This window comes from Lycorma delicatula, chromosome 6 (genome assembly GCF_047948215.1).
Source record: "Lycorma delicatula isolate Av1 chromosome 6, ASM4794821v1, whole genome shotgun sequence".
NCBI lineage: Eukaryota > Metazoa > Arthropoda > Insecta > Hemiptera > Fulgoridae > Lycorma > Lycorma delicatula.
Window position 1 is genome coordinate 138991979 of NC_134460.1, and position 16838 is coordinate 139008816.

A 16838-nucleotide genomic window follows, 5' to 3' on the forward strand; every position below is an offset into this window, starting at 1 on the left:
AGTTTTCTATTTAACCTTTTTAGCCACAGTTTACACATGACGTAACAAAAAATCCTCAGTTAACGAAGGCTACAATTCACTTCTTTAAAGTAGTCAATACATTTATCAAAAATGGATATTTCTGCAAAATTTTTATTATTAGTATCATTGATTTCTATAGCTGGTCGTAACAATTTCCCATAGTCGAAGCAATCGTAGATGGAGCTCTTACTCCCTTTAAATATGTCCTACTTTATTTCTGCTTATGAAAACGTCGGTAACTTTTATAAATTTTGCCTCTTTATACTAGGGTTTTCATAATTACAACAAATAATGTTCAATGATTTTGATTAACAATTTCCAAACAGTAAACTTAATTATACTTTTCCTGAAATAAAGAACGCCCTATTATAAAAATGTTATTTAATTCAGTTTTATACAATAAATTTTTAATACATGAAAGAAACTCTAGAAGATTGTGTAATTTAATGAAGAAACTTTTAAATAATAGTTAATATTTGTGAATAATATTTACCAGTTATGTAATGTTACTGTGGATGAATTATTGGTTTGACATAAAAAGTCCTTAGTATAGAATGAGAATTTTCTACTTATGTTTTTATAATTTGTTCTGGTTGAGTAATACGCCTTTTTTCTTCAAAGTCTTCTCGTTTTTTGTGAAATTATTAGCTTTTCTGAACTCTAATCTTCCTTTATCTTAAGTTAATTACTGATTATTTAATATTTTTTTAATAATTAAGACAAGCTTTTATTGTGTTTCTACTTTTGTTTTACCTGATTTAATATAAAAAAATAAGAGATATTTGTTAAAATAATCAGGAAGTTACAAACTTTAATTGCGTTTTTTTAATATTAATAAATTTTGATCACGTAAAAATAATATACAGAAATAGAAGTTGTTAAATTAGATATTATGTTACAAAAAAATAACTTAAACAAATAAAAAGGAAATATGTATATCATTTACATATGTATACGTTTCCTTTATCATCGCAGATATTTCCTTTATTTCTTTTATCATCGTAGGAATAAATAAATAATAAATTAAAATAAAAATATCGTTAAGAATTCCTGCAATATGCTTTTCAAAATGTGTTTTTCGATAATTTCTGATGTAACATTTGATGAATTTCTAACTGTATTTGTTTTTTTTTAATTGAAGAAAATTAAATATACTGACATCATTCTATTTCATTCTTCTTCATTTACCCGCTGTTAGTCGTGTGATTGAGACGAATTATTGGATACTTATTAAATTAAAAATCAGGGTAGCTGTAGAAGAGAATGGTAAACAAATTACAATCTTATTAATAAACATATTCGATCTTTCTCCTGGAAAAATCTATTAAAAATAAGTGTTTCTGGATCAACCGCTGGCATTCTCGGATTGTTTTTCAACAATTAATAGTCTATTGTAGAACTAAAAAAAAAATTGTAGAACAAAATCTATATTGTTATTTATTGTAGCAATTTATCAATAATTATTATTAATAATATAATTTTTACTTATAATTATGCAAGAACAACATCTACACTAAACGAAAGCAGTAGAGTTGTAAAAAACCCGTGAACGGAAAAAAATATAAATAACAAAACTCTAATCTATCCATCAGAAAAATCAATTAACCAAACAAAAAAAGAAAAGTAATAATAATAATAATAACAAATAATTCTTTTTTTTTATTTAAGAGTCAAAGACTAACAGATTTCAGAAATTAAAAATATTTGTTAATTTTGAACGGATTATTTAAAATATTAGTTTTTCGTGGTATAACTTAAATATCCAATGCAGTTGCACATTACGTATTCAATCAAGAAAAATATAATCCACCGACACCCGAGTATCAAAGAAAATTTCATTAATAAAATAAAATTTGAATATATTTACAGAAAAATGACTGAATAATAAAATAAGATCCCTTTAAACTTTTTATAGTTATTATTAAAAAAAATTATTGAATTCAAACTCATTGGGAAACATTACTGCACAACCAGATATATAAGAAAAAAGAATTTGTTAACCTTATACGATAATAAATGTGATGTGGTCATTTATAATTCAATGAACAGACTGAATGCTGAAATACATTACTCCTTAAAGTAGAAAAAGTGTTTAATTTTTGTTGTTTGAAAAAATCGTCAGTGTTTTTTTTATATTTTAAACTGTATTTCTGTTGGGTTTTTACTACGTAATATTAATATTTGAAGGATTCAAAAAATATAAATTAAAAAATATTTATTATCAATTTTTACCACAAGCTTAAATTCACAGTTAAGTTATCCAAGTAAAATTTCATCAACTGTTGTTGAAAATTTGGAGAAATAATAAAACTAACCTTTCCTTATTTAAAATACATAATTTAGCTTAAAGGATAAACCCTTCAGTCATTTTTATTACTTAGAGAAATTGGGTTTTACCTTTCATGTTTCATGATTAACGATTATTCAAGGAATTACATTCTTAACAAAACTATTCATCAGGATAACCTACTTTTTGATAACTGAATTTCAGTAACTAAAATTGTGCCGTGAAGTTATTATGTGTTACGAATTATTTAAGACTGCCTTAAATAAATAACAACGTAGAAAAATATATCCATTGTAATTTTTTTTAATCTAAAATAAATTTCTGTCTGAAATACAATAGAAAAATACGTCAGTAAACATAGACTAATTAAGCTATTAGCGGCTTACTTTCCATACCATAACAAACATCTGTGCTGAACAAATATGTTTTGTATGTTTAAACAAGTTAGCATAGTTGTGTTAATAATAGCACAATATAGAAATCTGTCAATCACTTCTGATTTATTACCGAGGCAAGTAGATGAAAAAAAAAAATTAAAATAGTAATAATAAAACCAAAAATATATAAAATAAGGATTTTAACCACCGCGTTGGTCTAATGGTATAAAACTTCGTCATCGCAAATCAGTTGATTTAAAGTTGAGAATTCTAAGGTCTAACATCCTAGTAAAGGTAATTAATTTTATTCGAATTTGAGTACTAGATCGTGGATATTGGTGTTCTTTGTTCGTGGATATTGGTGTTATACTATTGGATATTGGTGTTTCGTGGATATTGGTGGTTGGGCCTCAATTAACCGTATGTCTAAGGAGTGGTCGGCCAAGTCTGTTCAAGACTACATATTTACCGGTACATTTACTCTCACAAATGTAATCTTCATAAGTCGTTAATGACTTTAATTGTTGATGCGACTATAAATAAAAATATTTTTTAAAGAAAATGGTTTTTAAAACCAAACTTAAACGTTCTAAAAAAAAAAATATTTTTTGATTTTTATTAAATTCCAACTTCTGTCAGTCAGTGTCAAATTAAATATATATACTAACAGTTTACTAACCCTTAATTTGAAGTTGACTTCACAGGTTAGAAACTGAAAAAAAAAAACGATTAGAAGAAGAACGATTAGTTTACTATCAAATCTTTAAAAATCTGTTTCAATTTAAAAATCAAATAAACTACCAACTTAATAAAATTTAATTTGGCGTGAATTTAAAAAAGCTGAAATTTGTGGAAGTAAGAATTTTTTTTTTACTTCTTATTTTTTCAATTTTTAAGTGTGGTTTTATTATTTTTAAGGTTATGTTGTTTTTATTTACATTTTATTTTCATTAATAATACGGTTAGGCTACAAAAATGTTGCTGATGTACAAAATACATTAGTAACAAAGCAAAATGCAAAGATGGATTTTAATAAAAATAAATCAAAGACTATATAAAAAAACAATGGTAAAAATACTACTACTAATTGTGAGCTACTGGCTCCTTGAATACGGAGAGATCTGGTTTTTTTATCTTAAATTTCCAAACTAATTTTCTTGATTTTATGTTATAAAATATTTTTATAATCAGAATGATATCAGGATATACAATCTAATATATATTAAATCTTCCTTTAAGAAATTACCTTTTAAAATATCTGAAAGAAATTTACTACCGAACTACCAGAGGAAGTTCGTTTTAAAAAAAAAGTCATCAAAATCAGTACATGTTTAATTTTTTTTTTTTTTGCTTGATGAAATTCACTACAGAAACTGTAGTGAATAGGATTGTGCGTAGGAATATGAAATAAAACGTTTTTAGGGTATGAGAAATGCAACGTCTGAACGGGATTCGAACCCGGTACGTCCGGATAAAAGATCTAGACACTACCACTCGCTCTACGGAGGCCTGCATTTGTTAAAAAAATACTTTATGAATACAGATAGGAAAAAGTTAAAGGATAATAGAATGTATGAAATATTATCCTGACAGTTAAAAAATAAAAAAAAAAAACATTAAGAAAATAATGGAACTAACTCAAAAGAAAGAGAAAAAAACGAAAATATCCTCTTTAGTCCTTTAAATTTCAAATCTTTAAAAATTTGTTTCAATTTAAAAACAAACAAACTACCAAGTTAATTACACTTAATTTGGCGCCAATTTTAAAATGATGAAATTTAAAGAAAAAAATATTATTATTTTTACTTTTTAAGTGCTGTTTTATTATCTTTAAGATTACGTTGTTTTTATTTTTAGTTTATTTTCATTAAAATATGGTTAAGCTAACATATCAACATATATGGTTATGATGGTATACAAAATATATTAGTAACAAAACAAAATGTAAAGAAGCTGGATTTTAATAAAAATAAAATAAAGAATGCAATAAAACAATGGTAAAAAGACTACTACCAAATGTGAGCTAAAGAGGCTTCTGGAATCAGGCTATATAATTTAACTTATATTAAATTTTCCTCTAAAAGCTCTTAAAAACTTTTAAAATATCGGAAAAAATTTATTGTCGTACTACCCAAGGAGAGTTCCTATTGAAATAAAAGTAATAAAAAAAAAAATCATCCAAATCAGTGTATTTGGTAAAAATAATGGCTTGAGTATATTTAAATACACAGTAATGAATGATACATAAATTCAGATTAATTTTTAAAATTTATTAACTAAGAGAGATTTTCTACTTTTAACATACAATTTTTTAATTAGGTATTAAATAATTTTGTAAAATATCTTTTAAATAATTTGATAGTTTATTATAATCGGTAATGACTTTCTCAAAGATGAAACTTTTTTTTAAAGTGCAAAGTGTGTTTTATAAAATTCAAACTTACTGATGTTAATGAAATGACTTGCAGCCTGAAAAAACTTTTTTTTTACTTTTTGAGGAATTCCCGTTATATTTATTTATGCTAGCTAGCAATGACACAGCTTCAGTTACTATGAGTACTTTTTTTTTTTTTTTAAAAAGAAGATGAAGTTTTTTACACGGTATAAAGTATGATTGGAATTCAAACCTTGAAACTTCCTGATGGAAGGTAGACACTATCATTTAGACACTATCATTCCGCGAGAGGTAGAGATATAAACTCATTATTATAAATAGTAACTTTTATGATAATAAATGTTTAATGATAACAAAGAAATTTCTTTTTAATGATCATAATTATACATATTAAGGCTGATTTTTTTCTTCTTTTTTAAATTCTATATTATTATAAATAATAACATAAAAATAAAATAACTATAAATTATAACTTACTTGAAATGATAATTCCATCAATATATTTTACAGTAAGTAAACCTATTTTACGAACCACTTCATTAACAGACTTGTTTACTTAAATACAAGCAACCGGCAATACATAAAACGTATAAACATTATTTTAAATGACAAACTGCACTACTTATCACTATTATAAAACATACTATAACTTTTAATGCATGCGTACAACTGGAGTATAAATGATTCACCTCGAAGTATACTGCAGTTCTTTGTTACTTTTTTTTTAATAGTCGACTCCGTTCCGTTACGACTGTTGGGATGTCCTGCGGTTATCCCTATCAGTTGGTTAAAAAGTAGTGGGGATGAATGTAACACTAGTAACAAATGGATAAAGTAGGGAGACATTGATCTTTCCCCAGTTACCTGAAGGAAAATATGGCCGGTTACATGCATTCATGAACGAACAATTGGGGAAAACACACTGTAATTATAAATTAAACAAATTCTTTTCATAAAAAAAAATATATATATAATAATAATGATAAATATAATTAATTAGCCACGGAAAAAAAATTAAAAAAATATTTAGGAAAAATTTTCAATTAAAGCTTTAAAAACGTGGTTTAATTATGTATACTATCCTATAACATTTAAGAAATAAAAAATTTTTTTTATTTTATAGTAAAAATATATATTTGCTATTTTTAAATATAAAGATTGAATATTTTTTTATGAAATAAATACATCATATCGTTGTTTATTCTAGGGTTTGTAAACGTAAAATATATATTATTTACCTTGTTTTACATGTTAATTATACATTCATTTTCAAAAACCAATACAATATGAATAAAATAAATTTTTAAAAAATTAAACATTTTAAAAACTCACTTATGATTAATAATATTATAAAAAAATAAATAAAAAATAAAATACCCTTAATGTAAAAAAAGAATAACATTTTAATTTTAAAACTTAGCATTTATCAACACTAATAACATACCTCTAAATTTGCACCAATTTCAAAAGAAAGAATTAATTTTTGGAGCAAATTTTTTAAATTCAGTCACTTTTTTTAAAAATTGTTTTTTTTACATTTTTTTTTTATTTTTTGACTTTTTTTAATATTCTTAAAAATTCAAAGATGAGAAAAATATACTTCTTGACAAACATAAAATAAAGGCTGAACAGAAAAAACGGAAACAGATTACTACATAATTTAAATTTTCAGGAATTTGGTAATGCATATAATTTTATTACTAAAGATTTTTCAATTATTTATTTTTCTTACTAAAATACTTTAAATATCAGTCAGCATCATATTACGTATTATTTTGTTATAAAAATTACAAAAGAAGGATGATCAAAAAAATAAAATATTTAATTGTCTATTTAGACAATGTAATTTTTAATTTAGAAAAAATCTACGACGTAATATAAACAGATAAACTTATAATGAGACTATTAGAATACTAAAGGAAAAAATAATTATCGAAATTTTGTAAAAAGTACCTAAGGAATTGAAAATATTTTCTTTTTTTTAACTGATTAAAAACTAAAATATACGATCTATTATTAAACAGAAATAAATATATAAATTAATAGCTGTTTGAATTTTACAAGCTGTTTACGTAGGTAGATGATAAGTTAAATTATTTTTTGTTTAGATATAATATATATGTTACCGTGAAAGACCCAGATATCTGCAATGCAAAATGCCAAATATCTAGCAAATGTCGATATTCTCCGGTGAATGTCGACATATACCAAATACGTCGGTTGCCGAAATATTTGCTTATTCAGACCTTCACCGGTATATATCATTAACACAGATAAGCTCTAGTGGGAGTCGAAACGATAACTAGAAATTTCAACAAAAAAAAAATCACCCATTATCAATCTCTTAGGTAAACAGATTACTAGAAACCCTCGTAAAAAAATTGAAGTTTAAACACGCTCGCTGCGCTCGTTAACCTCGTCTAATTAACGTTAAGTATGCAAATTATTTATGTTATTCTCCAAGATTGGATTCAGTTAATCAAATTCACCGCATTTATAAAAAAATTATAAAAAAAAGCATTTTATAAACTGAAAGGGTCAGTCAAGATACATGGAATATGTTAATTGCATGAATGAACGATAACAATACAAATAAATGATCGGATGTTTTACCCTTTTTTCTATTTTGTTATAAAAATATTTTTATTCAGTTTTCACCATCTCTGCATGCTGAATGCGGTGAATTTGATTAATAGCCTCCAATGTTAGAGAACGACATATTTAATTTGTATATTTGACGTTAATTAGACGAACTTAGCGAGTGAAGCGAGCGTAGATTATGTTTGACTTAAATTTAAATTTACATTTTTTTTACGAGCGTTTTCGTAATCTATTTACCTTAGAGATTGGTAATGGGTGATTTTCTTTTTTTAATTTCTAATTATCGTTTCGATCCTCACCAGAGCTTATCTGTCTTTCTCTACATATATGCCGGCGAAGATCCGAATCTGTAATAATATAAGCAAATATTTCGGTCTTTCACCGACATTTTTGGTATATGTCGACATTCATCGGAATTGACATTCTCTAATTTATCTCTTTCACGGTAACATATAGACTTCCATGTCTGAGTAGGTAGCATTTTGTCATATCATGCGGGGGTCCCGGGTTCGAATCCCGGTTAGACATGGAATATTTCATGCACTACCAATTTCCATCGAGCTAATGACCATAGTTGTTGATGTCCGTTCTTTGATTAAAAAAAAAATTAATGTTTCGTTCAGTTTAAATAAAACAGTGTGACCTGTATATATTTTTTATTAATATTTAAAATAATAAAACTACAAATAATAAACGTGAAAGAATGAAGAAGCGAATACGATAGCAAGATTGGTAATGAGCATGTTTATTTATGAGAAAAGTAATATTAATATTCTAATTTATAAAACGAATTATGGATGATTGTGACTGTGACGTAGGATAAAAAACATTGTCTACACTCAAGGAAAATTTGTGTAATGCACAAGGAAAAACGTGTAATGCACAATCTATAAGATGTACAAAAAAGAATATCAGGGTTTAATTTGTTATAATTAATTGGAAGAGGTGCAGTTTTGATTTAAGACTAGAAAAAAAAAAAGTTTTATTTATGTTCGTAGATTTTATTTTTTTTTTTAATGTAAACAAAAAATTATTGAAATGGTTTTCCCTTAAAAAAAAACTTTATACTCGGAACTAAGGAACTCACACTCACAGTCTTTAAAGGGTTGTTCTTTCCCATTCCTCATTGAACAATTTAAAAATTACCGATTTATTAGGGAAAGTTGAAATTTGAAAAATGGTCAGAACAATAAGTGTAGCAAATAATGAATGAGTGCTGGAATACAAAGTATACATATACGTATATGGGCAATGACTAGCTTTAAAATTAATGTTAAATTATTAAGGATAGTCAAGTTTTGTGGAAATGATCTCATGATTAGATAAAAAATGAATATTTTCTTATATTATCTAATTTTGTTGACTGGTTTTATTTTATTCATTAAAATAAGTTTCATACTGAAAACATCGGTTAACAAAAGATACCATAATTAATAATACTGATTAACATGATATCTTCGCACTCGAGCTGACGTTTTCATAGTTCTGTTTTGCTTGTGGAACAAAATTTATGTAAGTAAATTTACGCCAATTTGGCCAAAGTATATTATTTCAGCTGCAATATACTTGTGGAGTAGTATCTTCATTAAACTTAAATATTAGGTTAATAACTTTTTGTTAACCGTTGTTTGTATTTATGAACGGGAACTGTAAGGAATATTCCCTCCAAAACGGAGCATCAGTCGGAAAATATTTAAAAATTGCTGTTGTTATTGATTTAGAGTTATTAACCATCAAATCGTATTTAAAAATCCTTCCAAAACGTTTAAAAATCGATTTAAAAAAATATATAGTTTATATGACGATGAAATTTCTTCTATTTTTTTCTGAGTGAAATCATTGTAAGGTGGGCTTTAAACTATAAACCTTTTAACTAGGCTATATGAATAACAAATAAAACTGCTACTGAATATACATAAAGTACACAGTAATTTCATATTCAAATTACATTGTTTGTTTTACTTATGATAATTTTATATTAGGAGTAAAACGTTTTACTTGATTATTTTTTCATATAAATATTTATCAGTTCTAATTATAAAAGAAACAAAGGAAATAAATGATATGTCTTAATATTGAAAAAACCCTACATTAAAAAAAAATGTTATTGTTTTTATTATTAGTTGTTCTATTTCTATCAAACGGTATAACAGACTTGTTAAAAATAACTAAAACGAATAAATTTACAAAAAAAATAAATAAATATAAGCAAACTTTCTGGTAATTTTGAATGAATGGATTTATTAATTTTTTTTAATTAGATTACGATTCGATAATCGACACGTTTTAATATAACACGCTACTATTCTGTACCTTTTTGTCTATTATATACATTATACAGCCTATAAAATATTAGCTCATAATTTAATATATTATATCTGCTATCATTACAATTTACCATTTACTAATTTTTATAATTTCAATTTGTATTTACGTAACACGTAATAATTTAATTAATAATTTCAGTAATCATGCAAACTAAAATATTACCAAATCAGAACCTGTATAGCTCGCATTGCTTTTACTTTAATGTTAGTTTCGTAAAGGTTTTCAAAGAATTGTATTTTGATACAAAGTATACAATATAAATTCACAACTTTCAAGTAACCTTTGATATTTTTTTTAGCTTAAATTCGTACGGAATTTAATATGTATCTGTTAAAAACGTGTAATGCACAATCTATAAGATGTACAAAAAAGAATATCAGGGTTTAATTTGTTATAATTAATTGGAAGAGGTGCAGTTTTGATTTAAGACTAGAAAAAAAAAAAGTTTTATTTATGTTCGTAGACCGATTCCCTATAATTTGCTTGAACAGCGCCATCATCAAAGATTAAAACTCCTGAACAGAAAGCCTTCTGTGTTTTGGAAAATTCTAAATGTAGAAAGTTTAATTGTGACCTATAATGACAATAACATTCGTCGGTAGCATAATCGATTTGAAACGACAGGATGTCTGTGTAAAGAGAAGGGGACGGGACGACTGACGGTATGTGAAGAAAATGTTGAACGTTTCAGGGAATCTTTCTGTATAGTTTTAAAAAATCTGTTAGGAAGGTCAGCCGTTAAATAGCAATACCGATGATTACAGTGGAATGTTTTGAGGAAATTTTTACATATGCATCCATATCGTTTACAGCTGTTTAGGCTTTGAAGTTTACCGACTACGCTGTGTGTGCCGATTTCGAAATCGAGATGTTGAAGCATAAGGTAAAAATTTTCTTGATCGTATTACGTATAGTGACGAATAATCAACGTCTCATTTTAATGAAAACGTTAACACATATAATATACGGATCTGGGGGTTAGAAATCCCTATGAATTCTTACAATTCGAAAGAGACTCCCCAAAATTAAATATTTTTTTGTGATATCCTAATGGAAGTTTACGGGCCGTTTTTTTTTCTCTAACGAATCAGGCGTTGGTTATTGGACATGCTGCGGCTCTTTCTTCAACTGCAAGACAAACCAAAGGATTTTATTTGGCAACAAGATGGTGCGCCTTCGCACTGGCATTCTAAGGGATTGTCTGAAAGACTTTCCCTAACCGCTGGATTGGTCGGAATGGAACCGACGACGGAGCTTATTGGGGACCTCCATCGTCGGGTCCATTCTTACGCTGACGATGGGCTCCTGCATGTTGAAGGAGGTTTGCGGAGAAGGGGTCGAATTACGAGCCACTCAAGCATGCAGGATACTCAAGCTATGGGATCATCAACGAAGACCATGATGACTTCAACGAAGACCTCAAAGGCCGTTTGGCTATGTGGCGGCGACTCCGCTTATCGATATCAGGGGTATTAGATATGTTCAGGTTCAAAAATAGCTCGGGGTGTTGGTGAGAAATTGCAGTTTAAGAAGCGCTTTCAATACGTCGCGGGGAAGGCCTGTAATGCCTTCTTCGGAATTCGACGTGTGGTCAATCCTGATTGGGGTCTTAATTTTAAGACTATGAGTATCTTATATAAAAGCGTCTGCGAGGCAATTATGCTTCATACGACGCCTGTTTGGGCGGATAGGTTAAAATTTAAAAGCTACCGGGATATTTTGTTACGAGGTCAACGCCTTATATTGTTAACGGTAACCGGTGGTTACCGTATAATTTTACGGGAGGCGATCTTGGTGATCGCAGGCGTGAAACCGATAGACTTGATTACGTCTGAAAGGTAAGAGCGTTATGTTACTAAAACTTCAAGTGATTTCACTTCTGAGAAAATAAAAGAAATAGAACAGCATGGTGTCGCCCTGTGGCAGGCCAGATGTGATGAGGCAGAGTGTGGGCGTTATACGTATGATCTTTTCCCTAATTTTGTTGATTTGCGAGACGCCTCTTGGGTACACTTGAACAAGTATCTGACGCATTTCTTTCAGGGCATGGCACTTTACAGGACAGACTACAGAAATTCGGCCTGGTGGACTCTGGTAGTGTCTGCAATGCGGATTGTTGGACGATGCTCATGTGATATATGTATGTGGTAGGTATGACTAAATGCGTACAAAAACCATTTGTCGGCTTGATACTATTTGATCGACACTTGATCTCCGTGTTAATTGGAAAAGCCGGGCCGAATTGGTGATCGTAAAATATTTTATTGCATATTTAAAGAATGGATCGCTGAAGAGGTGTGATGTTCACTTAGACTTTCCTTCTTTGTGATTATGTTTGGTTTTATTGTTATTTTGTTGCTGTCTTTGTTTCTGTTTGGTAATACATTTTTTTCAGTTGGTTATGTTATGTTACATTATTTATTCTTATGTTTTGTTTTTTATGATTCATCGTGCGTCGAACCCAATTTTACCTTCGGGTAGGTAGATTTCCTTCGTACTTAGAAAGTCATTCAGTCTTCTTTGAGACTTGACTAGATGTGTTTTCTTTGGAGTTTTTGTTAGTAGCACACCGGTGGGAATGTCGCTTGTGGCGTCTGCATCGGTGGCATCCTGGCTGAGGCTTGACCGAAAGAAATCATTACCGAGGTACTGAAGATGACCTCCGGTAAAGCCCATAAGAGCTAGGTACAATGTGAGTGGCGTGGCAATCGAAACCGTCATATGGAGGATGTCTTCCCCTACAGGGTCAGGAGCTTGTTTGGGATGGCCTCCAAGTCACCCGATCTGATCCCATTAGATTTTGTGTATGCGCCTCAGCTATCTACTCACCCGATTTCAGGCACCGGATTGAATCAGCTGTCGCTTTCATTACTCCACACACGATGGCTAAGGTATGAAACGATCTCTTCTATCAGTTGGATGTTCACTTTACAACTAGTCACTGTAAACACAATGAACTTACCAAACTATTTGGACTGAATATAACCTGCAATCTGATGGGTTTGGTATAAAGCAGTATAAATGAGTAAGGACGCAATAGCATTCCAGTTTCTTTTTCTAACTGATTATTTATCAGTTTTTTCTCAATTATTTTGAGGTTACATCAATTTCAATATTTACTTGTATCGCATTTTTATGTTATTAAAACTGTTATTAATATTAAAGAATTTTATTTTACCTTGAAAATAGTCTAACGCTAACTTTATTTTTATTTACAAAATTAATATTATATGAGATCAAAAGAATTATAAACATATATTTAATAAATACAGAAGTTTCATTTAAACTTGCCTACGATAGGAACTGAAATATGGAATAAAATTTTCGACGGTATGTTTGTCCACTAAGGAAGGGAAAAACGAAGAAGTTTAGAAACAAGCAATATAGTAGGAGATGTAGTAGTAGTGGTAATAGCAAGGAGCGATTATATAATCTAATGAGATCAGTCTAAATAAACAACAAGACAGTGAAAGTTTATGAATGTAGAACATGTTACTATTAGAAAAACTTTAAATTTTGAAGTACAGTTGGTTACTTCACGAATAAATATTATTTAAATAAATAACAGATTTTTTTTTTCTTTTAATTTATATACAATGTATTTTTATAATTCGATTTTAGAGATACCTAAACAGTGTCAGGTGACAAAGTTAAAGTAATTAAAATAAATATTTCTTATCAACATTAATTATCTTTTCCTTATCTTAAATTAATCTTAATTTAATATTAGTTCAGTAATAGTTATCTGTACATTCCTTTATTTTTGAACCTACATTCCATTCCATGTTTCGGAAAAAGATAAATAAGTGTAAAAGAATAGACTGTACAAGTTACTGGTACTCGTCTGATAACATGATGTAAAGATAGTCTGACAGTGGGGGAGAAAGACAGAGAAAAATCACCTTCTTGCTCGCTTCTCTTTTATTCACCCCAGTTAGCACAATTCAGATATAAAATAAGAGACTGCCCAGGTATTTTTCAAATAATCATACTCTCTCTCACAACCAAAGAATAACAAATGTCTTTAATTTATCAGGATTACTATTTAGCATAATCGAGAGAAAAAAGTTTTGGTTCTATTTTTACAGAATTTTTATTTTTTCTCTACATTTTGTATTTCATAATAAAGTGAAGGTAATAAGCTAATAATCTGTATTTATTCCTTTATTTGTTATTGTTTGTAATACCACTTCCAGGTAACTCAATCCTGAATAAAAGATGAGTAAAAAGTTAAAATTTAATATAATCCTATAATCCTCTAATTTCCTAAATTTACGGCTATGTAAATTATTTAAGGTTAGAAAGGGAGATGAATTTTTCAATAGTTTAAAACAAATTTATTAATTAAAAATTGTTTTAATCTTTTTATAAACATTTTTTTTTTTATTATCACAAGTACAATGGTAATGTTTTCATGAACGTTTTCTTTACATAAGATGGCATACACCCAATTTTTTATCCTAGGAATTTCCACTAACCTTCTAGTTCAACTTCTTGTGTTATAAGTATCTATACGTTTTTTATCCATGTTTTAACTTAAAATATTTAAAAAGGGAGTGTCTGGGATCTGCCTCTCATGATTTTTTCTACATTGAACATTTTACAGTAAATATTTTCTAAAAATGCTTAAAATATATATATAAAAAACCTCTAATTCTGAACGGGGCCGATCCCTTTCTCAAAGAAAAGATTTTCTTTACGATTACACTGTGTTTCAGTAAATATATTGAGAATTAGTTTAAAACATTCTTTAAATAATTTTATAAAATTTTAAACGGTTAACCGTACTTACTTGGAAAAACCTTTTTATTGAAATATACAAATGTTCAAGAAAAGTTCAAGAAATGTTAACGAAATTACTTATTACGAATTAAGAAATTGTCTGTATAATGAGCTTACTTATTAAGAAATTATATAACTAGTCTTTCAGTGAAAACAATTTTTCTAATTTATACTCTGAGAAAGTTTTATATATATATATAAAATGTTTTCGGGAAACAAGAAAATAACTAAAGCAAATAAAAATTAAAATAACTTATTTAAAAAACATTTTTTTAAATTTTATCATGGATTTTCTTCTAAATAATGCCTAAAAACTTGCAACTAAAGGAAAGCTGGGTAACTCCACTACATGTACTCGTATGTCTAAATACTTATGAATTTTAGTGAACCTAAATTTTTAATTTATTTGTGAATTAAGAAAAAATATTTTTTAAATAGTCCATTTAAACCATCCTACCAATCCATTCATTTCTTATATTTTTAAAATCTGTTGTTAACTTACGAAATCTTGTAATTCAGGCGTAATACAAATAAAATTACTGGTTAAATTAAAAAAAAAACAATTATATATATAATTGTTATATATATATATATATATATATATATATATATAATTGTTATATATATAAATAAATATAAATATAAAATAAAATCTAAAAACGTGTGTAATCTATACCTCGTTATATTGATAATAATTATAATCAAATGACGTAATTTTATCTAATGAAAATATTGATCAAAAGATGATTCATAAAATAATAAAACATTAATTAATAAAAACCTAAAATAATTTATGTTATCCCACTTTAAAGCAAATAAAACAAAAAAACTTCACTACGTATTTTATAAAGATCTAGCCTACGTGCTCATTTATATATGTGGAAATGTTTTTACATAACCAACAATAAACTACGTCACGTGTTAATGTAACTGAGTAACAATGAGTTACGCTGTTTAAAAATAAAGTATATTAATTAAATCTTTTATGTGAAATAAATAATATGAATATTCCAAATACAACTGCATAATTCTTAAAACATGTATATGAAAATAAGTTATGTATAAGAAATTAATAAATAACCTAATACTGTATTACATGTTCGGCTTATAGTCAAATCTCATCTACTTCTCCCGTTTCGTATGTTACGATTGTGTTTTTGCGTGTGCAGAATAAATTGTGCTAGTTAACAATAACAATAAATTATAAATTAGACTGAAGAAGACCTACCTGACAAGTTGACAGTTGTATGTATGGTAACAGACGGCATGTTTATTCAGTTGGAACCAGATAGAAGACGTACACTAAACAACAGATGATTGCTATAGGTAGGTAATGGCAGGTACTGGCTGTTAGTGTGTATGTATATGTAAACATGTGTGTGTGTCGGCTGTGGCAATGGTGACCCCACGGGTTTCCCTGACTGGGAAAACCCAACGAGCATACTCTCTTGAACGTGTCGTTAACTCCAGCTGCCATTAATGTTAGCTGACCTTATTCCTTGTTAGAAATAAAGAGAAGTATGTTCACAAATTCTTTTGTGTTATTTTTTTTAAAATATGCAACAAAATAAAATGCAATATAATCTCGAATTTAAACAATACTAGGCAAACATCTTATTTTCTAACCTCTTTAAAAAGAATATTTATAGCTACTGTATTTTCAGTTTGTTAAAATTGCATAAAAACTTTAAAATAAGCTTAAAATAAATAAAACCGCTTTTAAAAAACACATTAAAAAGTAAAATAAATATTACGTTTCGATTGTTTTTATTTGTTTAGTTTGTAATCTGGGAACATATTAAGGTTTAGTAAGTTGAAGGTTATTTTTAATTTGATATCATCTTCTAAAAGTCGAAATGTAGACAAATTAAATAGAAAAAATATTTTTTATGTATATATATTTTTTATTTCTTTAAAAGACGGTTTCATTTTTTATATTTTTAATTAAAAATTTAATAATAGTAATATGTATATTTTAGAAAAAAAAATATTTCACCAAACATATTTTTTTGTTAAGGGAAAATAAAATGGCAGCACTAATAAACAG

The 16838-nt window shown here is 27.6% G+C and overlaps 1 protein-coding gene across 2 annotated transcripts in view; it reads right to left on the bottom strand.

The window, feature by feature from the left end:
• cact (NF-kappa-B inhibitor cactus) overlaps nt 1–16127 on the bottom strand; it is a 130260-nt gene extending 114133 nt beyond the window's left edge. For both annotated transcript variants that reach the window (XM_075368625.1, XM_075368624.1), the window contains exon 1: nt 16020–16127. In XM_075368625.1, the coding sequence (XP_075224740.1) occupies nt 16020–16059 (40 nt within the window). In that variant the 5' untranslated portion in view covers nt 16060–16127. The remainder of the gene's footprint in view (nt 1–16019) is intronic.
• Between the last annotated feature and the right edge of the window lie 711 nt (nt 16128–16838).